The following is a 21,543-nucleotide window of genomic DNA, read 5'->3' as shown; positions in this document are numbered from 1 at the left end:
GTGTTTTATTGGGGGCCCATCTCCTACGACCACTGTGGCATTGCTGCCTAGCTGTGGGATCGATCTGGGTTTTCCTGTGCGCTGGTTTGTCTAAGGCTTAAGTGTCACCCCACCTGTGATCTGTCAATCAGTTGCTTCAGGTCCAGGTCGCAGGGCCTGCTTGAACACGTCCTTCTCACCCGATGTTGATGGGGAGGTCATATCAGGGTGAAGTCAACAGTGATGCAAGTTTTTTATCATACATAATTATATCATAACATGCATTGATATTGTATTTTTCAATACTAACAGTTCCCACGAGGTCTGTAGGACCCACAGCCATGAAAGGACTGAGGAACTGGTGGCTGTGGTGGCTAGGGGTGAAAGGACGCAACTGTAGCCTATACCGTAGCCACAGAACGAGCAAAAGACAGAATAAGGCTTGCCTGGACCACTGCGAGCCCCAACAACCTAGTAGTGTCCCTGCTATCTTTAAAGCACTGAAGCTCCTAATCCGCCTTATTGCCAAACAGGTGAGTGGCGTTGAAGGGCATATTCATAATGGAAGTCTGGACATCGCCTGAAAAGTCAGTTGTCCTCAGCTAGGTGTGGTATCTAAGTACCACTGTACAAACAATGGTTTTGCCCAGTGAGTCAGTTGTATCCAGTCTATAGCATTGTGTGAAGTTTTCTACATCTTACCATCAGCAATGGCTTGGGTGAATATGGCCCAAGCTGCCTCCGGAACCACAGGCAGCACTTGTGCAACCAAATCCCATACAGAATGGGAATATCAGCCCCATAAGCATGCAGTGTTCACAGAGCAAAGTGCAAGGCTAGAAAATCTTCTTTCCAAAGGTATCTAGCTTCCTGGTTTCCCTAACCTGTGGTGGGGTAGGGAACATGCTATGGTTAATCTTGGACGTAGAGGACTAGACCCCCAGTCTCTCCGGGTTAGGTTGCTGGGTGAGGAGTGCTGGGCCCACAGGAGTTGGGCGATGGTGGTAGGCAATGATCCTGAATACGGGAGTGCATATTCAGGGCATGGCCAGGCCCTAAGAAGGACATCAGTGAAGACTTCATTAAAGGGGAGGAGGGGCTCTGCGGGGACACCCTGGGTTGAAGCACCTCTTTGAAGCCATTGGTGTTGATTTCCACAGTGAGCAGCATACGGTTCAGCACCTCAGTTGTCCTTTGGACACCATCCTCCATAGCTACAGTAGGAGGAGAGAGGAAACCAGTGTCTGGAGAGGTATTCAGGTCACTGGCATCAGGGATAACCATAGGTATCCTCAGATCCCCTCCAATCATAATCCCAACAGGCCCTATCTCCCACTCAAACTGTATGGGTCCAGTCAACGCTGGCGTCATGTTACGCTGGCTCAGCTCCGTATCTGCAGGAATTGTAATGGTATTGGTGCTGCTGATGGGAACGCCAGGAATGGTAAAAGTGGAACGAACCCCAGTGAAGGTAATGAAGTCATGACCATGGTCGGTCCGGATCCAGGAACGGATCCAGATGTCATGACTGGCCTCAAGGGCAGAATCTTGCTGGTGGAAGTCCAATTGGAGCCCCTCTTAGACCCAAAGATGCTCCAGAGGTGTCGGGCCACCCACCAATGAGGTGCATGGCCTCATAAAATTCTTTCTATTGGGTGGTCACTCCAGCTATGGGAAACTGGAGGAGGTGCGGAGCGGGCTCAGGCACCATGGCAATGATGTGCGGTTGGGGCATTGATTTGTGATATTGTTCCTGTGTCTCGTCCGATGACTTGAACCAGCACAGGGAAGTCAAAAAATGCTTCAACTTCTTAGAGTTCTTCTTGTGGTATTTACCCAATACAATCCGGGATCACAACAAAGCCCGGCCCAAGCCACTTCAAGAGCAGTCTCAGGACCGCCCTTATGACTGGGAAATGGAGTAGTGTTGAGTCGAGTGTTGAGTGGCTAAGAGCTTAATGGGTCACTCTTTGATTGACTTTGGATTCACAGTCTTGCAATCAGGGAGGCCTTAGAGTCGTGGTCCAGCACCAGGCACCAAAGGCAGACTAAGTGATGGTCTGTCACAGACATCTGTCTGTGATATGCACTACAAAGCTTAAAACCAGTAGGTTTTTTAGGGGGCACTAGTCCGAAACGTTTTGGAAAAAGGCACACTAGTAACATGTTTGACTAAAAAGAATTAAAGATCTGGTCAAAAAATTACTGAGGGGAGCTTGATCTGGTTCCGGAATCCACACTGAAGGCGCAGAAAAGAAGGAACTGATTTCAGGGTGCTGAGGTGCTGCCTATATAGGAAGTTACTTTCGGCATGGACAGACGCCATCCAGAGAAAATGATGCCACCTACTGTGCACAAGGGGACTACTCAGAAAACGTTCCCGGATCCATTCAGATGCCTGAGGATATTCTAAAGTATGGAATCTGAGGCTATACCACTCTATCAGATGTCACGAATGAGTCACGAGTGAGTCACGAGACCCGCGATTCGAGAGCTGCGAGCTGAGCGGAGGTGTGCCGCGGGCCGGGGAGCCGAGGAGCAGAAGAGCCGCGTTGCAGATGCCACCTTAGCCGCAGCTGTGGCCATAACGCAGAGCCAGAGCCACGATTGGTGAGCGGCGGTGAGCGGCAGCAAGAAGCCGCAGGTGGAGCCGCGAGCCACGGTACCTCCCACCGTAGCCGCGGCCGGGCCCGGAGCCGCGAGAAGTGGTGAGCGGCAGCGAGGAGCTGGGAGGAGCTGCGGGAGGAGCTGCAGCAGCCGCGACCAGTGGTGAGCAGCGGTGTAGAGCAAGTGAAGAGTGGCCTGTCTCCCCCTCTGTAGCACTTCTCCCCCTTCTGGTGCAGCCGCGAGCGGAGTGGTGTATTTGGGGCATTGTTGAGTAACCAGAGCTGGGCAGGACAGGTGCCCAGCCCACTTTGCCTGCCAGCCTGTTTTTGCCTGCTTTTGCCCGCCCTCTGGGCCGCAGAAGCCGCAGCATAGCAGCACAGCCGACTAGCTACGCCGTGAGTGCGGAGCTGCAGGCGGGTGTGAGCGCTGTGACCCAAGCGCTGTGATAACAACACCGCTGCAGCAGCAGGAGCAGGAGCAGGAGGGGGGAGTTGCCGCGCTTGGTCCCTCCATCAGCTCCACCGCCGAGAAATTAAGCGTCAAGAACTGAGAGCTGATAAACCGATTAACCCCGGGGAGAGCCAGGAATCAGGAGCCAGAGCCGGGGAAAAAGGAGGAAACAGGAGGACTTGCGAGCCGGTGAGTCAACGCCAAAGTAGCAAGGCAGCAAGGCATGGAGCTTGGTACTGGCCGGGACTGGGGGGGGCATACGCAGCAAAGCTAGAGCTCCAATACTCTGGGCAGCTTTTTGGGACAGAGTCAGCGGTCCTGTGCGGCTTTAAGCTGGACTGAGCAGGAGCTACACAGCGGCAGGTACAGTGGCAGCGTGCGGTGAGGGCAGGGACAACCTTACCCTTTACATCAAGGCTGTAGGCCACCCCCCCGCAGGAGAATACGCTGCCCTTGGCCGCCCCACCACCGCCCTCACCGCCCTCACCGCCCCCACCGCCCCCACCGCCCCCACCACACTATCATCGCAGCAGGTGCGTTTACTTGCTGAACCGGGAAAGACAATTTAAACTGGGCAAATAATGAGGACCAGAAACTCTACCTCATTACAACCACAGGAACAGCCTCGCCCCCACAGATCAGCTAGGAGCAGGGGGCTTGTACCCAGGGCTAGGGCATTGGGAGGGGGAACCTTCAGGATCTTCCGGAGCTACCGGAGCAACGCCGACGTCCCCAGGACCACCCATCGCGCTTCCAGCATTGACATCGATCCCAGCCCTGACCCCAGTAGTTCCATCGGGGAAGACCCCTTGGCCCACTCAAGTTAATTCCCCAGACGCCTCGGCTTGGTGCTAAAGAAACCACTATTGGGATCGCAGGAAACAGAGATATAAGAAGCTTTCTGTGCCCCAAAGTAACTAGCCCAGCCGAACCACTTAGGAATTCAAATTGCCCACCGCCTAATAAAGCACTGGAGGACGGGCAGATCCCTAGCTCCACAGCCACCCGGGCATTAGGCATACCTCTTTCACCAATAATAATTACGCTCCAGGGTAGAAAACCCCCCAAATTAGAGACATTAGACAGGGTGGCACCCAGGTCCGATCACATTAGAACTACAGCCCTGACCCACCAACTACCGGAAGACCCTCAATTGTGCACAACCCCAAACGGAGCATCCACGTCCGACGCACCTAACAGCTCACACCCTGACAAAGAAAGAAGAGCCTTGGTAAACGGAGTGTACACGCCCGATGTGCTTAATAGTACTCATGTAACTAACGAAGGAGGAACCTCAGACTCATCGGCCGCCCTTCAAAATCAGTCCCAGAACCTGTCGAGATGGAGCACCCCGGAACAAGATAAAACGGATCAGTCATCAACGTCAGTGAGTAGCCGCACGGACAGGGGGGAGAATACACCAGCGATTACAGAGTATCTATCACTGATTAACGAGACACTCATCTCAATGACAGGTGCAGCAATAATGCACGCAGACAAGCTTGACGCCCAGATTAACATATTACAAACTGTCACAAACCTGATCTCCGGGATTGATTCCAAACTGGACCTTCTGAATTCCCTGATCCGCAGAGCACAGGACAGCACACATGTCAAGCCAGAGTCATGTAGCTGCAGTCCAATCCTGCACAGCCTTGAAAAACTTCCAAACATCATGACTACATTAATAGAGGATCTCAAGAAAGAAGCTAGTAAGAACCAGAACTTAACCGCTCAGGATCCTGTCCATGTTTCTTCAAAAACATAAGGCTCAATAAATCGCAAAACTGTAGTACAGAAACTCACAAAGGAGAAATAATCGCCTGGGCGGCGCTTCCAGCAACGATTAATGTGAGCAGAACAAACGCCACCCTGAACCAAGCCAAAAACCAAGACCGTCAGTATACTACTACACCAACCAGCCCAGAACTCCAAAATCTATCTAGGAAAAATAAGAAAAAACTAAAAAAACTTAACAAGGCGAATAAAAATAAATCTTACGCTTCCAGATCCATCCGGGAATGGCTACGGCCTGACAACCAGACGCCTGGCCACACCGAGAGACAGCAAACGACCCAATTGGCAGCAACTATTAAGACACTAGAAACAATTGAGCCAACCCTGGAAGCCTCGCACATAATCAACACAGCAACAGATCCGACTGTGCTGGTCTCCTTCGCAGCTCCCCAGCTAGCTCCAGCACCTTTAACACAAAACCATGCAAATAACCCGCAAGGACAAAGCATTGGGGAAGTGAACCAAGCCCCTCCAAGCGACTATGATTCATGCTCAACAAACTCTCAGCCCGCCACTCAATCAACAATCAAGATGCGCTGAGCGACTCAAGCGCCATCGGATTCCATAGAACCCGAGCATGCCGAAAACATGCCATCTAACAACGGCCCGCCTAGCTCACCGCCGACGGTGGCCATTCGGCGGACAATAGGGCTAAACAAGCAGGCAAACGCCCACCCACCTGGTGCGGTACAGTCACTACTAATTGGCGCTCAGGCAAAAAAGTGGAGGGACGCGGACTCAGCCTGCCAACTAAACTATACACAACCCCAGGATCGGAAAATAATGCTGTACCCCGACTATGTTTCACAGGGGAAGTGGGACATCCTCAACCGTAGCAACCTTCTAACACTCTGCGCAAACATCCCAGGGCTGGAAGGGACAAAAACTACAGACATTGAGACAATCTCTTTCCTGCCGCCAGACTCAGAGGAGAAAAATGAAACTACGGAGATAACCTTTACGAGCTCGGACATCACCGAGGCACTGAAAAGTCAGCATATGCTAATGGAAAGCTGGGGTATAAAAATAAAGTCCAAGCCAGTGCAAAAATACCCCCTAATTCTAAAAACTCATTCCTTGTACTTTCATCCGGAAAGTCCTGAACAACTAGCCGGAGGGCACTCACGCTCGCACGTCTCCGCTACTCACGTGCCAAATGCAGCGTCCATCCTTCAGGGGTCCAAAGGCGGCATAAACACAGGCCCAATTAACAGAACCCCAATCAAAATAACAACTAACCGGAGTCAAGGCAAACGTATATGCGTAACAAAGGGATGTGCGAGCAAAGATTGGTCTTGGCTGCCGCTAGCATTAAACTCCAACTCCTAACAGGTATTGCCCTGAAGACTTAGGCCAACTCCATCAATGTACGACCAACGAGCAACCAAAATCCTCAGACAAAAACCGGTCTTCGAACAGCTTGAAAATCATGACCTGGAATGTTGCAGTGCTCAAAAAGTTGCTCCAAAACCAAACCTCAGTGAAATCCGTGGAGGAGGCGGACATAATCTGTATACAAGAAACCTGGCTGATCCACCCTCTTTCACTAAGAGGATATGCAGAATATGGTAAACCAGCAAAAAAGACTAACATCTTTGGAAGACCATCGGGGGGGATATGCGTCTACATAAAACACTCGCTGAAACTGGAATTCGCAGAAATAAGCAATCTTCCGGACACTCTTCAGGCGGGCATCTTGAAAGGCCGCCATTCGATAAATGGAAATTTTTCAATTTTACTAATTAACATTTATCATAATCCACATGGGCCCACAGCCAACTCGCCCACGCTATTAAATCACCTAGAGTCCTTATTGCTCCAATTCCCGTCATTAGAATGTATTATCCTTGGCGATTTTAACATCCACAACATAGGGGTGCTAACCACACCAAGTCATCAGTCTGGGGCCACCAATGCACTGAACGATCTATTAAAATCTTACAAACTGGCGACAGCGCATTCAGTTCATCTAAAGAACGGCCATGGGGCCTTTGTTGGTCCCACGTATAGAAACCTAATGACGATTGACTATATCATCTTAAGTGATAAACTGGAACCCCTAATGTCAAACTTCTCAGTTCATCCGCGCAGCGACAGCGACCATGCCGCCTTAACCATCACGCTGAATTTAACAGTGAATATACGCCACAGGCTAGAATGCATTGGAGCAGCCGACGGCAAAGAATCATTAAAGCTACCCAGAAGAATTAAATGGGGACAGACTGCAACTACTTCATTTAATAACTGGGCAAACTCGTGGACAGGCTGGCCACCGAGTGAACAGAAGAAGGGCGCAATAGCAACATGGAATAGCATAACCGGGACCCTGGTGGCGACTCTTTGTGGGGACACAGACAGAACAACTCACTGGCATCCTCCAACTCCATCTGGATATAATGAAGTAATCAAAACAAGTGCTAAACAATTGAATACAAAACGAAAAGCCTTCCGCAAAATTGGCACATGCTAAAACAAAATACAATTACAAGAAGCCACAAAAAGCCATTCTAAAAAGGTGTGGGCCGCAAAACGAGACCACTGTGAAGCACAATGGTTGAAAATCTTCGATCTGCTGAGTCCAGGAAAATCGCAAGAGTTCTGGAGCCACCTAAACAATCTGGGACGAGGGATAAATCACAGAGAAAACTCCCTCGAAGCATCCATCTGGGTTGCCCATGTAAAAGCACTTTACAATGAAGACGGACCTGTCAACCAGCAAAATGATGCACCCGTAGCAGGCGATGAGCCAGACTCCGTCACCGAAAAGAAGGCCCCGCCCGGAAAATTGTTAGTGTCCAAAATCCTAAAAAACATCAGGCAAAACGGCGCACTGGGTCCTAACGGCCTTCCTGGTCACTTATTTAAAGAAAATATTGAATTCTGGTCCGAAAACCTGACCCACCTGTACGCTGAATGCTGGCTCCTGGGGGATGTACCAGACTCATGGAGAGACTCGCTCTTATACCCAATCCACAAGAAAGGCCCCAAAACAGAACCATCAAACTACCGCATGATCGCCCTCCTGGACATTGAGGGAAAAGCCTATGCTAATGCCATCCTGAGGGACCTTGCAGACTGGACGAGTGAAGAAGGCCTTCTCCCTTTTTGCCAAACCGGATTCAGACCTGGGTCTGCCACAGCTGATAACATCACCGCACTTTCTTTCTTGGTCCATCAAGCGCGGTCGCGCAAAAGTCCCCCCCTATACGCCTGCTTTATCGACTACTCGGCGGCGTTTGATGGGGTATATCGCGCCATCCTGTGGAGAAAGCTGGCTCAATGGAACATCAACCCATCCCTGCTAAGAGCGATCCAGTCTTTGTACCAAAAAATGTGGGTGAGAATCAAACTCTCGAGGGACTCTGCATCCGAAAAGATTGATACAGATCGTGGTCTAAAACAAGGGTGCGTTTTGGCCCCACTATTGTTCAATCTATATACAGCGGACATGGAGAGGGCCTTGACTGGGGCAGCCTTAGCAACCCCAAAGATCGGAGGGACCAAAATCTAATTTATGCAATATGCTGATGACTTGGTACTCCTGGACCACACTAGAATCGGGCTACAAAAGGCGCGGACGGCACTTGCTGCATATAACAACAAAAACAGGCTGGGAGCAAATCCATCCAAGTCAAAAGTAATTATCTTCAGACACTATCCAAAGAAAAAATCAGTAAGATGGAGGCTTGGTCATCTCTCGTTCTAAAGCACACAGCGATACACCTACTTGGGCATCTGCTTTCAAGAGTCGGGACTCTCAAGCGCCCACTTAAAGAAAATTCAAGGCAAAGGGAAAACCATCACCTACGCCCTCTGCAAGCTGCAAGCCTCCTTATATAGCCTGTCTACAACGGCTATTCAAAGAGTACTTAAAGCCAAGCTAATGCCGGCTCTCAATTACACCCAACAAGCATTCCCGGGTAAACTTAACAATGACCTAGAAAAAATTCACTGCAGAGCTTACAAGAGACTGTTCCATTTACCAAGGTGCACCAGAAACACTCTTGTCCGCCTCGAGTTCTCGCTCAACCAGCAAAATCTGGAAGAGATGGCCGCCTTAAGTAAATACTACTTCTTAACAACAGCGGCACACGAGAACACACTCAAGGCAGTTCTGAAATGCATCTTCAGGGAACCCGGGAATCCCTGGTCGGCCACGCTTAATGCGGCAAAGGACCTTCTCAATCTTGCAACCGAGTCTTGGAACCCCGAACACGTCAATTACACTGCGATTAAAAAACAAGTACGTGCGCGCTCACGGGAACTGGACTTGGAGTCACTGGCAAAAAGAGACTTCCACGAGTCCCTACGCCTGCCGCATACTGTGCAAAACCTCAAATATCATCTTACGCAGGCCGTGGGCCGTGCAGCCCTTCACAAGATTTTAGCCTATAGACTACACCCGCTGCCCCTAAAAGAACTATATGCCTTTGGACAGGCTGGCTCAGGAGCTCGGGAATGTAGGCTCTGCAGGTACCATCGAGAGTCATTGGCCCACCTCCTATTTTGCTGTCCGGCTTTGCGCATGGCCCGTAGTCTTTATCTCAGGCCAATCCTAAGACAAGCGGGGTCTCGCACTACAAAGGGGGCGATCGACCAACTATACACACTGACTACGGTAAAACAGATGGCCTCCTTTGGAAAGTTTATTCATCAAACACGGTCCAAGTTGATGGCCACCCAGGGCTCACACGAATATAGACTTTGCAGACCCACGTTGGGCTGTCTTACCATGAACCCTATTCACTGTATCCATCAGTGCCTAGGGAGCTACCATACAGACTTGCTTCCCAACACTTCCTTGGTTTTAACTTTTGTAATTTTGTATTCTGGTTTTTAAAGTAATGGTTTTGAGTAACCAAACAATAAAGTATTCATTCATTCATTCACTCTATCAGATGTGGTTGCCTCCCTCTTCAGGATACGAACATTGAATATAAAAACACTTTTCATGCAACACTTGTGTTAAAATATTACTAATACACACAGTCTAGTGTTAAGCATACTCCATACCTTGATTTTTTGACAGTTTAGAGTTATCAACTTCAAGTGTTTCAATTGAAGACATAAGGAGAACCACTTCTTGTTCTTCTGCACTTAATTCCACGTGATCGGCCTTGAATTTTATGAAGGTATCTTTGTACCTCACAATAGCTGGTCTAATAATGTCAATGCATCCATTACAATACATGAGCTCGAGCTCAGCCTGGTCAGAAACAGACAAGAGGACAGCCAGGTTCATCAGCAGACCTTCCAGAGCTTCAACATTGTAGTAAAATTGCATTTTCAGAACTGGAATCCTGTGGTGGCCCTTGTCCATTAAAAAAGGAGCTATGCCTCGAGGGTGACTCTTTGGATGTTCAGCAACAGCTATATGGCCTTCCTTTGGTAAAAGTGTAAACGAATCAGAATATTCTGGCTCAATTTTTGGAATACCCCAGAAGGAATAGGTTTGTGTAAGATCTGTCACTTGTGCCACTGCCTTACTTGCTGTTCCTCTTACAGACACTTGAACACTGGCCAGCACTGAAAGACTTTCTGGATACCCCCTAAGGAATTCCAGAATGGGGCTGTTTGATAGAGATGATATACAGAAATCTATTGATTTTCCTTTTAGAAACTGCTTGATTATAGGAGCACAAATCTCCATCGAATCACTTGCATGAGCGACTTCAATGGCAAATTTTAGACACCAATCAATCAGATAGGTATGAAACGTTTCAGGGTTGGTAGCGCTCATAATCAACACCAAAGATTCTATGTGTATTAAATCTGGGTGCTGCTGCAAGTAATTGCTGTTGTCCGACTGGCACTTGAAGGATTCACTGCTATCAAACAGGCTAAATAAGTGAAAAATGATCATTGCTGTTGACTTTGGAGTTCTGCAGGCATATTTCAAAAAATAGTGAAAGCGCCCTGCAGCTTTATGAAAGGTGTCGACGTGCTGCAAATAAGTTAACGCTTCTTCTCGGTCTTTCTCCAAATCAGAATCGAGGAGTTCACTCATTCTTGTAGCAGCCAGATGTTCTTGGAACGAGCAGTGAAAGAACCTGTAAACAGGGCGAAGCATTTGTGCTGTGAATTTACTCAACAGGCCGAACTGGAGCATTTCATCGCCACTGACCCCAGCTTCAGAGAGGTCCTTGTCGCTGAACTCAAAGCAGTCCTGAAGAAGACCTTTGAGAGCAAGCTGACCACAGGCAGAGGTCAAGGCTTTCACCTTTTCTGTGGCATTAGGAAATCTGTGTCTGTTGTACAGTAAATATGCCTTACATATTGCCGTCTCACTTAGAATATGTCCATTTGGGTACTGAACCCAAAATACAAAGAGAGCAAGTGTGAAAGTTGGGGTTTTTAGATGCCCACGAAATGTTTCAGACTTGGCTAATTTAACAAAAAATCTTTCAACCAGGGGTAAATTATGGGAAAATAAGTTTCTGCACAGATAGATACTGCTATAGAGAGGAAAATCCATGATGCTGAGTATAGTTTTTGAAAACTTCCGTAACTTTCCACCTCTATGTGTACGTGCTGTAAAAACCAGGCATAGTTTGTTTATATAGTTCTTGTGAATTATTTCTTCTATGATTTCAGGGATAGGATTCGTCTCTCCATAGTCATCAAAGAGAAACAAAACTTGGCCATCTAGTTGCTGGATGATTTCCCTGAGGCTGGCGTCTGTCAGTGCTCCTGGGCACTTCAGCAACTGTTGAGTTATCATGTCAGCCAGACCTTGCTCTCCTTTGGTGGAGCTGAGGGAGAGATAAAACACAAGGCTGAACCTATTCAACATGGGACAACATCCTGAGGCCCAGAGGACTGCAATCTTCCTCAGTAGAGCCGTCTTGCCGCTGCCGGCTTCCCCTTCTATCATTGTGATGGAGTCCAGCTGGGGGAGGATCTCAGGGAACGTGAGCTGCTTCGATGGCTGGTTCTTGGAGTCCTTTGAGGCAAATAATAAATCTCCATACAGCAGATTCAAGTCAATGGAAACATGAGTAGAGTCACCAAACGATGACATTTTCCTGAAATTTGGCTCTGTGAACACTGTTTGCATCTTCTTATTAAGCTTCTCTGCCTCTTGAAGCCAATGCTTTCTACTGCTAGTCAAACCTGTGGAAAAATGAAGACATTAAATAATACATCTTTATTTCTAATTTCTCCCTGAAAACAGTTCTAGACAATTTGATGTAGTAATCAATGCTTGTCTGGTGCACATATTATTCTACATATTCATAAAGCCTCACTTGCAATAGGTACTTGCTATCGTGTGCCCCCAGATTATCAAGGAGGGAATCATAACAGTATGAAATATCGTGACCAGAATATTGAGGAGGAAATAGCAAACGGTAAGTATATCTAACATTTCCAAAAATGAATTATTGATTGAATATTGTACAGCTTGGAAATGGTTCATAATCCCTATTTATTTACTTAACTTCTTTATTTATGTATGTATTTATGTATTTATTCACGAACTGCCGTGACATGTTCCTGAATTAACTTTGAATTTAATCTGTATATATTATTGCTAGTTGTTTGTAACTGATTTAAGATCTGACTCTCACCATTAATGGGAAGGAAAGGTCCATGACAGTATTTTTTTTATTTTAATGACGAACAGTGTATCTGGTTTTCATGAGATGGTGGGCTTGCACATTTTGAGAAAGGCTTGTTGAAGGCAAAATACGTCAGTGTCTTCCGCTACAATAAAGGAATTTGACAACAACATGCTATCTGGAGTGCCCACTTTCTTTGGCATGCCGAGTGAGAGTATATTATATATATATTGCTTTTATAGTAAATCTATACTTCCTCTATATGCACTTACCTTTTGTTATTTCGTCCCTCAATTTTCCGTCTATAACAGGGGTCTCCAAAATTTTCTGTAGTGAGAGCTACTTCTGATCAGCGAAAATCATTGTGAGGTACCAAAGGCCAAGCAACTCCAGCATTATTACCAGATATCCTCATGCCCAGCTTCATTGACTTTAAGCCTAATGTCCACAGAGCTACATACTATGGTTTGAACAAAATACTTTGGCTTGGAGCACTATGACAGGGCTGCTGTGTGTATCAATGGGAGCATGGTCTTTGAGGATGTATGACCATGTGTGTGTATGAATAGGATATATGTGTACAGCTGACTGAGAGTCTGTGTTGTATTTACTTGTGGCACAGGACATATCTTTTGCCATATGGGGCACCGTTACATGTATAACACAAACATACAACCATATTTCTTAAATGGGAGAAATTTAAAGTGTAAAGAAATAATACAGAACATTTTTATGCACTTTAAATTTCTCCCAATTAAAATAATGGCTGTTTTTTCAGTTATTAATATGGCACTGTGTCTACCAGCTACTAGAAGCAAGATGCCAGCTGTGTGTAAAATTCACGCTTTAAAATAGTAGAAAATTAAACTGAAGAGTTAATTTTCCGTTTATATGAATTTCATAAAGCCAAACATTTCAATGTTCTCCCATTTCCAAGTGTCACATTTACAAATAGCAGGCATCTTGCTCCTAGTGGCCTGTAGACATTGTGCCATATTTGTGCAGGAAAATACAGACATTTGTTTGAATGGGAGGTATGTAAATGAAGAAACCTGCTTCATAAAACATTGAGATGTAATTGGCTTAATTGAAAGTGGAGAAAAACATTACGACTTAATGATTCCTGGAAATATTTTTCTTCACTTTAAATTTCTAAAATTTAAAAAAGACTGTATTTTTCAGTTATAAATATGGCACAGTGTCTACTGGCCATTGGGAGCAAGATTCCTGCTGTTTGTAAATGCAAATTGGGAGATAATTAAAATGATGAGGTAACTTTTCATTATAATTTTCTACCATTTAAAAGCATTCAGAAACATCATTTTGTTCTCACAGTCCAATACTGAGTTGACAAGGACTTTTATTTAAGAATTAAATGCCTCACTGCTTCTGTTCTTCACCTCATTGCCCCTCTAGGTCATGAATCTGACTGAGCACTGCTCATTATCAGGCCCTGCTATCTTTAGTCTGATGATAATAATATAAAATAAACCCAGCATCCACTTAACTTTCAAAGGAAAGTGTGACCATGTGCTTATTTAAAAATCCACTTAAGGTTGCAAGCTACTCTCAAGGGGTCTGTGAGCTACTAATAGCTCATAATTTACTAGTTGGACATACCTGGTCTACAATATTCTGCTATGATTATATTCCTATACTCAGTATTCCATAGTACAATCCTTGCTAAATGTCACCAGGGAACAGGTGGGCTTTGCCAAATGAAAGCGATGGAATTAAATATGAGAGTGGATATGGAATGGGGGATTTGCATATTCTCTGTCATCCTAAAAACCTGACATGGTCCTACCCTCCATGACATCCAGTTAGTATCCGTCACTGAGCTTGACATACATGCTACCTTTTAGGAAGCTCAAGAATGTAATCTTGGGTAGTAAGCGGGTCCACATGTCTGTTGTGAATACTCAGAATATTTGCTTGACTGCACCTTCGCTTTTGACCTTCACTACGAACGGAGACTTGCAGTGTTTGTCTCTTACTGCAATTGTTGCAGTGCAGACGACATACCCTTATTATTTTTTTAATGTTTTTATTGATTTTATTAATTTTACATGCTTATTGCTAATCATCAGTACATTCTGCTGCAACATACAGTACTTGTGTTACCAAAGGAGATATCTGCGCATGCAGTGGAGCGGTAGGCATGGTGACTGGTCAGGGATCGTCTGTTTGCTTGGCCATGCTGCGCACGGACAGTCAACTTGCTCCTCTGCACATGAATCATGGAACAAGTAATCTATTGAAGCTAGTTTTGCTGCAGTAAGCATGGTATACCAGTCATTCAACAATAACTGGGAGGTGGGGAGCAGAATTTGGAGCTGAGTTGGCGTGTCGTCGTGTTTCTGCAGCTCTTGGCGTGTGTGAGTGCCACCTAGTGTGCCCTCGCCCCTTCGGTGGGTGCGCCTGTTGAGATGTTGGTGTTCATTGAGGGAGAACTGGCCTTGTGTCTATGAAAAGTCTAAAGGTAATGAGTGCCTGCGCAGGTGTACCCCGACGGGTCAGGTGATTGCGTGTGCTGACTTAGCTGATCTTCATCTAGCTGTATTGCTACCAGGATTGCATCCAAGTATGTGGAGATAGGTGTTTTCCTGAGGCCTATGACTTCCTCCCGACGTATCGATACACTTTCAGCTCTAGCCCATGTGACTACAGAGCACCTCCAAGCTTGTGTTTGAGGGGGGTCAGGTGCTTTCCATCTCTTTGGGATCAGCCGCTTTCCCGGCACTATACCAAGGTCGAGAAATCAAGAAGTGACTTTAGTGTTACGTGTTGTACGAAACGCATGCAGCAGTTACATAGGCCAATCAAAGGGCATCTCTCTGCCTGTACAGGTTTGAAGCATGTCTGGCACCCCTCTCCTGTACGCACTTAGGCTGGAGCAGCCACAGAGCAGGTGCACCAAGTCTGCGTCTGTGGCTGTGCATCTGGGGCAGGTTGCGTAAGTACGGTGAAAATATCTCTTGATGTTAGCTGGCTTAAGGTACGCTCATTGTATAATGTAGTATTGTATCTGTCTAAATCAAGCATTTCTGGGGATCTGGGCTGGACTGGCCAGCACTTTTCCCCATTCTTTATCTGAAAATGTTCGGCCCAGGTCCTGCTCCCACTTTTGTCTGAGGGGGTCTTAACTGAACGCTGCATGTTTGCAAAGCAAAGCCACAAACCACCTCGTTAGGTGTTTGCCCTGTTTCGCGAATAGCGCAAGGATCTGGGATAGTGTGTAAGCTGGGCGTGCGGTTGCTGTGTCATCACGTTGGCGATCCGCTATCCATCGGGCGATCCATTGCAGCTGCGACTCCAGGTAATAGTGCTCACAGCAGGGCATCGTCAGGCCTCCCTCGTTAGTGGACAAGTACAATTTTTTCACTGCCACCCTACGGCGGTTGGGACCCCAGATGAAATCTCTGGCTCTTTTTTCCAGCGCTGTAAAGAAGGAAGTAGGTACATAGATAGGCAGATTGGAAAAGTGGTACAGAAATCTCGGGAGGGCTACCATTTTAACCAATGCCACTCTGCCCACTACTGCAAGGGGGAGTGTGTTCCAGAACTGCATCTGGAATGTCACTGCCATTAGCGCCCTCCCTAGATTACCTGATTCAGAAAAGGGGGTGGTGATGAACAGAGTGTCTGAATTAAGCAGACCACTCTTACCCAGTCCAAAGATCAGGGCTTGATCCATCACCGTTTTTTAGCTCACTGCACCATCCCAGCTCAGAACTTGGCTATATGCAAATTAGTCTGACCCTGGCCCAGTGCATCATGGGAACAGGGCAGACCAAACTACCAAGCCAATTCTTATTCTTAGTCTGCCCTGTTCCCATGATGCACTGGGCCAGGGACAGACTGATTTGCATATAGCCAGGTTCTGAACTGGGATGGTGCAGTGAGATAAATAACGGTGATGGATCAAGCCCTGATCTTTGGACTGGGTAAGAGTGGTCTGCTTAATTCAGACACTCTATTCATCACCACCCCCTTTTTGTGAATCACTCCCTAGATTACCATCAAAGAGGTCTAGCGGTTGGCGGTACACCCATATGCCTAAGTAGTGAAATGTATCCTCCCACCACTAGTGCACACAACAAACCCTTATTCAGACCCTCCAGGATATCGCGATTTCGCGATTTGCAAATAAATCACGAAATCAGAAGTTTTGTAAAAATGCAGCGATTTTTACAAAACTGCCCGCGAAATCCGTCACTTTCTATTGGCTCCGTCTCGTCACCACGGAGCCAATAAAAAGGGTCTTCCAGGTCAGGGCGGTCTCGCCCGTGCATGTAAACCCCCCCTCACCCTTACCTGTGCCTCACCTGTGTGCTGCCCCGCTCCTGCTGCTCCTGAGGCTGACCCTCCCTCCCAGGATTTCGCGGCTGCCCACATTGCTTGGCGGGGACTGCTGTTGGCGGGGACTGCTGCTTCTGCTTCTCTTCACACGACTTCGACTTCTCTCGGGTATGTGTTAGCCCCAGGGCATTTTTTTAAAAAAAAGTATTGGGCCTTGGGTCCCGTCGCGTGCCGGGTGTGCGGCGGGCCCAGTGGCCACATTCTGTGGGGGCCTGCCACACATGGGGCACGCGGCGGGCCCCGGGGGCAAATTTTCTTTTAAAAGTATTGGGACGTGGGTCCCGCCGCGTGCCCGGTGTGCGGCGGGCCCAGGAGCCTCATTCTGTGGGGGCCCACCGCACATGGGGCCCGCGGCGGGCCCCGGGGGCAAATTAAAAAAAAAAGTATTGGGCCTTGGGTCCCGCCGCGTGTCCGGTGTGCGGTGGGCCCAGGGGCCACATTCTGTGGGGGCCCACCGCACATGGGGCACGCGGCGGGCCCCGGGGAAATTTTTTTTAAAAAAGTATTGGGCCTTGGGTCCCGCTACATGCCCGGTGTGCGGCGGGCCTCGGGGGCACATTTAAAAAAAAAAGTATTGGGCCCAGGGGCCACATTCTGTGGGGGCCTGTCGCACATGGGGCACGCGGCGGGCCCCGGGGGCACATTTAAAAAAAAAAAGTATTGGGCCTTGGGTCCCGCCGCGTGCCCGGTGTGCGGCGGGCCCAGGGGGGGGCATGTCATTATTTTTTTTATGTTTACTGTTGGGGGGGATCCCTCTCACACTTCCTAGCTGGTAAGTTTGTGGTTCTGTACACTTCTGGGGAGTTTCATATTCTGTATTTTGGGTTTGGGTCTTTTGTAGTGTCTATGGGGAAAGGAACTGCTGTTTCAAGAGCCAGAATTGGGCCGCCTGCTGCACAGCGCGGGTACGTTTGGGGTTCTGTACACTTCTGGGGACTTTCATAAATCTTTATTTTGGCTCTTTTGCAGAGTCTCGGAGGAAAAAATCTGCTGTTTCAAGAGCCAGAATTGGGCCACCTGCTGCACAGAGCTGGTAAGTTTGGGGTTCTGTACACTTCTGGGGACTTTCATAAATCTTTATTTTGGTTCTTTTGCAGAGTCTCGGAGGAAAAAATCTGCTGTTTCAAGAGCCAGAATTGGGCCGCCTGCTGCACAGTGCTGGTAAGTTTGGGGTTCTGTACACTTCTGGAGAGTTTCATAATTCTTTATGTTGGGTTTGGGTCTTTTGTAGTGTCTATGGGGAAAGGAACTGCTGTTTCAAGAGTCAGAATTGGGCCGCCTGCTGCAAAGCGCGGGTAAGTTTGGGGTTCTGTACACTTCTGGGGACTTTCATAAATCTTTATTTTGGTTCTTTTGCAGAGTCTCAGAGGAAAAAATCTGCTGTTTCAAGAGCCAGAATTGGGCCGCCTGCTGCACAGTGCTGGTAAGTTTGGGGTTCTGTACACTTCTGGGGACTTTCATAAATCTTTATTTTGATTCTTTTGCAGAGTCTCGGAGGAAAAAATCTGCTGTTTCAAGAGCCAGAATTGGGCCGCCTGCTGCACAGCGCTGGTCAGTTTGGGGTTCTGTACACTTCTGGGGAGTTTCATAATTCTTTATTTTGGGTTTGGGTCTTTTGTAGTGTCTATGGGAAAGGAACTGCTGTTTCAAGAGCCAGAATTGGGCCGCCTGCTGCACAGCGCTGGTAAGTTTGGGGTTCTGTACACTTCTGGGGAGTTTCATAATTCTTTTTTTTGGTTTTGGGCAATTGTAGGATTTTCCGTACATACCAGATAGCACTTGACTGGTCCTATTCTTCTCCTCCCCTGAGTGTCAACGCCTAGCTTATGTGCTCCTACAAAACACACTTGTACAAATTTGTTTTCGGCGCTTAGGTTTGACTTTTTTTACAGGTAGCTGATCGTGCTCTTTTTTGTCCATTTTCTCCAGCCATGCAACCTTTGTCATAGTATTCTTTATTTGCAAGCACTTAGGGCCAGGATTGCTTGTTTTTCGGAAAACATTTTTGCCTTAGGTTTTTTCGACAATTGCAATGCCTTTTTCCCCTTTGAAACACATCTAACACCAAATATATTTGAAGGCGACTGACCATGCTGTTTTAACACTGTTTGCTCAACGCCGTTCGGCATTTCCCATTGCAGTTGCGGCCTAAAAAGATTTCCAATTTTTGGCCATGTGTAGTGCTTCATGGTTGCATTCAATCATTGATCCCCGGCGCTTTCTTAACTTACCATTCAACAATTGCCTTTTCCCTCCCTTGAAATGCATCTAGTAACACCAAATATATTTGTAGGTGAGCTAACTGACTGCGCCACAACCCGAGATCTTCTGTATTCCAAGGGAGCAACAAGCCACCACAACAAAAGCAGGATGGAGAAGTTTCTGCAGCCTGTGAAGCACCGATCACATCTGCCTACCCAGATAATCGAAGCAGATCTGGCCAGAGACTACAGTACCGTGATGAATGCTGATGGTGGCATGCTCTTTTGCAGTGTGTGTAGTGTGTGCAATGTGGCGGTGGACCACATCCGGAAACACACTGTGGATATGCATGTGCGGTCCCAAAAGCACTTGAAGCGCTGTTCAGGTGCTTCTGACCCTCAATCTTCGCCAAAACGTGCACGTCAGATGACTGTGAACTCGCTATTCACAAAGAGTACAGCTGCAGGTGCCTCAAACCATGAAATTATAAGTGAGTGGGTCAATGCCTGCACAGCGCTGAACATTCCGCTGAGCAAAACTGACCACCCTGTGTTGCGCAAGTTTCTCCACGAGTGAGTACGGAATGGTGGAGCGATACCTGGAAGTCATCAGCTTCAAGAACGTTATCTCCCAGAGAGATGTATAGGAGCCAAGAACGAGCTGAAAGAACTATTGAAAGATGAGAAGATCAGTGTTATAATTGATGAAACACCAGATGTCGAAGGGCGGTGTGTATTGAATGTGTTAGTTGCAGTAGTCTCTCTGCAGGGTGCCAGTCAGATCCATACCCACCTGGTAGACACAGTCTTCCTATCACAGTGCAACCATGGCACTGTAGCGCAAGCTGTTGTAAAGGTGCTCACAGAGTACAGCATAGACTTCCAGAACGTTATTTCCTTTAACACTGAAAACGCGGCATACATGCTCAAGGCATACAACATGGTGTTGAGGAATCTGTATACAAACTCCATACACATCACCTGCTTGGCACACATAATGAATCTTGTTGGAGAGTCATTTAGGAAGCCTTTTGTGGAGCTAAATGCTTTCCTTCTGTACTTCTCGCGCATCTTTTACATGGCCGGTAGCAGAAAGAGAAGGTACCTGCACCATCTTGCTGAGAACCATGGGATGAAAGCACGGGTGGCACCTGACCGTTGCAGTACCGGCTGGAATTCTTGGTTTGCTGCTGTCCAGTACCACTGCAAGCACTTTGAGGCCCATGCTGGGTTTGTTGAGCCTGAGATGCAACTCTGCAAGTCTCCCCAGATTCTTTTGAAAATCTACAGAAGATTTTGAACAGCGACCAAAGAAACTGCATTAAAGTCCAATTGGACATTGTGGCAGAAAAATGCCAAAGCATTTTAAACCTGATGGAGTTATTCCAGAGTCAGACACCAGTGACCATGAAGGTATATGATTATTTGGAGGACCTCCACATGAACCTAACAAACAATTCAGTCCTCACTGTGGAGTCACTACAACCATTTCTACAGACCGCTGCAGGGGCAAAATGAAGTCTGGCACAGAAAAAAAAGATAACAGCCCAGCTTAATGAATGTTAGAACTGGCTATTTCTGGTTGGCTAAGGCTGACGCCAAAGCTAGGCAGAAACCACCATTCTAGTCAGGGCAAGGGAGTCACGCACCAAGATAACCCCTGCTCACCCCCTTGGTAGCTTGGCACGAGCAGACAGGCTTATCCCGGATGCAATGTGTAAAGCATTTGCGCACGCACACAACAGCAACAACATCCTAGGCACACCACAAAAGGAACTCCACACAAGGTTATATAAAAATAACTTTTGTATTGTAAAAACACACCAGATAGTAATCACACAATATACATTGTGCCAACTGGCATGGGCAATATTCACAAGGGATTATTTACAGGACAGGGCCACATAGGCCACTGTCAGAATCAACACTTTTAGAACTAGAAATACGGTTAGAAATAGTATTTTTGAACATATAACAATCAGAAGTTTCACACATGATGCATAGGACATTCAGAGGTGTAGGAAAGACACATGATGTATAAACAAACATTCAGCGGTGTAAGGAACAAGGCACATGACGCATCAAAACACATTCAGAGGTGCCGGAGAAACACATGATGCGTAAAACATTCAGAGGTGTAAGAACAAGGCACAAGACGCATCAAAACACATGCAGAGGTACCGGAGAAACACATGATGCATAAAAACATTCAGAGGTGTAGGTAAGACACATAATGCATAAAACACATTCAGAGGTGTCACAGGCATAATGGCATAGCACATTACGCATAACTCACATTTGGGCCTAACCAGTAAAAACTACAGTAGGCAATCTCTCACTAGTCTAAACACATTAGACTCCCCCCACTAATCATAACTCACATTTAGGGGCGTAACTCACATAGTGAAATAAACTCTCACTAGCATAAACCTCCATAGGTAAACTAACCTCATAATCACATTGCGCAAACATCACCTTAGCAATTACTATCAAAAACCTAGAAATCACATTGCGCAGAAATAACATACCAGCCCCCTGGCCAACTGGCCATCCAACAAGGGGACTCAAAAAGCCCAGTGTCCAGAATG

The 21,543-nt window shown here is 47.1% G+C and overlaps 1 protein-coding gene across 3 annotated transcripts in view; it reads right to left on the bottom strand.

Moving 5' to 3' along the window:
- Positions 1–21,543, bottom strand: part of LOC147726770 (baculoviral IAP repeat-containing protein 1-like) — a 929,669-nt gene that overhangs the window by 257,688 nt on the left and 650,438 nt on the right. For all 3 annotated transcript variants that reach the window (XR_015309289.1, XM_086960817.1, XM_086960818.1), the window contains exon 10: positions 9,847–11,946. Coding sequence is in view for 2 of the 3 variants with exons in the window: in XM_086960817.1 (XP_086816943.1) it covers positions 9,847–11,946 (2,100 nt within the window). In the remaining variant the exon portion in view is untranslated. The remainder of the gene's footprint in view (positions 1–9,846; positions 11,947–21,543) is intronic.

The sequence above is a fragment of the Lissotriton vulgaris genome, chromosome 3_1, assembly GCF_964263255.1.
Source record: "Lissotriton vulgaris chromosome 3_1, aLisVul1.2, whole genome shotgun sequence".
NCBI classification, from domain to species: Eukaryota; Metazoa; Chordata; class Amphibia; order Caudata; family Salamandridae; genus Lissotriton; species Lissotriton vulgaris.
The sequence above is the reverse complement of the archived record's forward strand: the minus strand, read 5'-3'. Positions and strand labels throughout refer to the sequence as shown.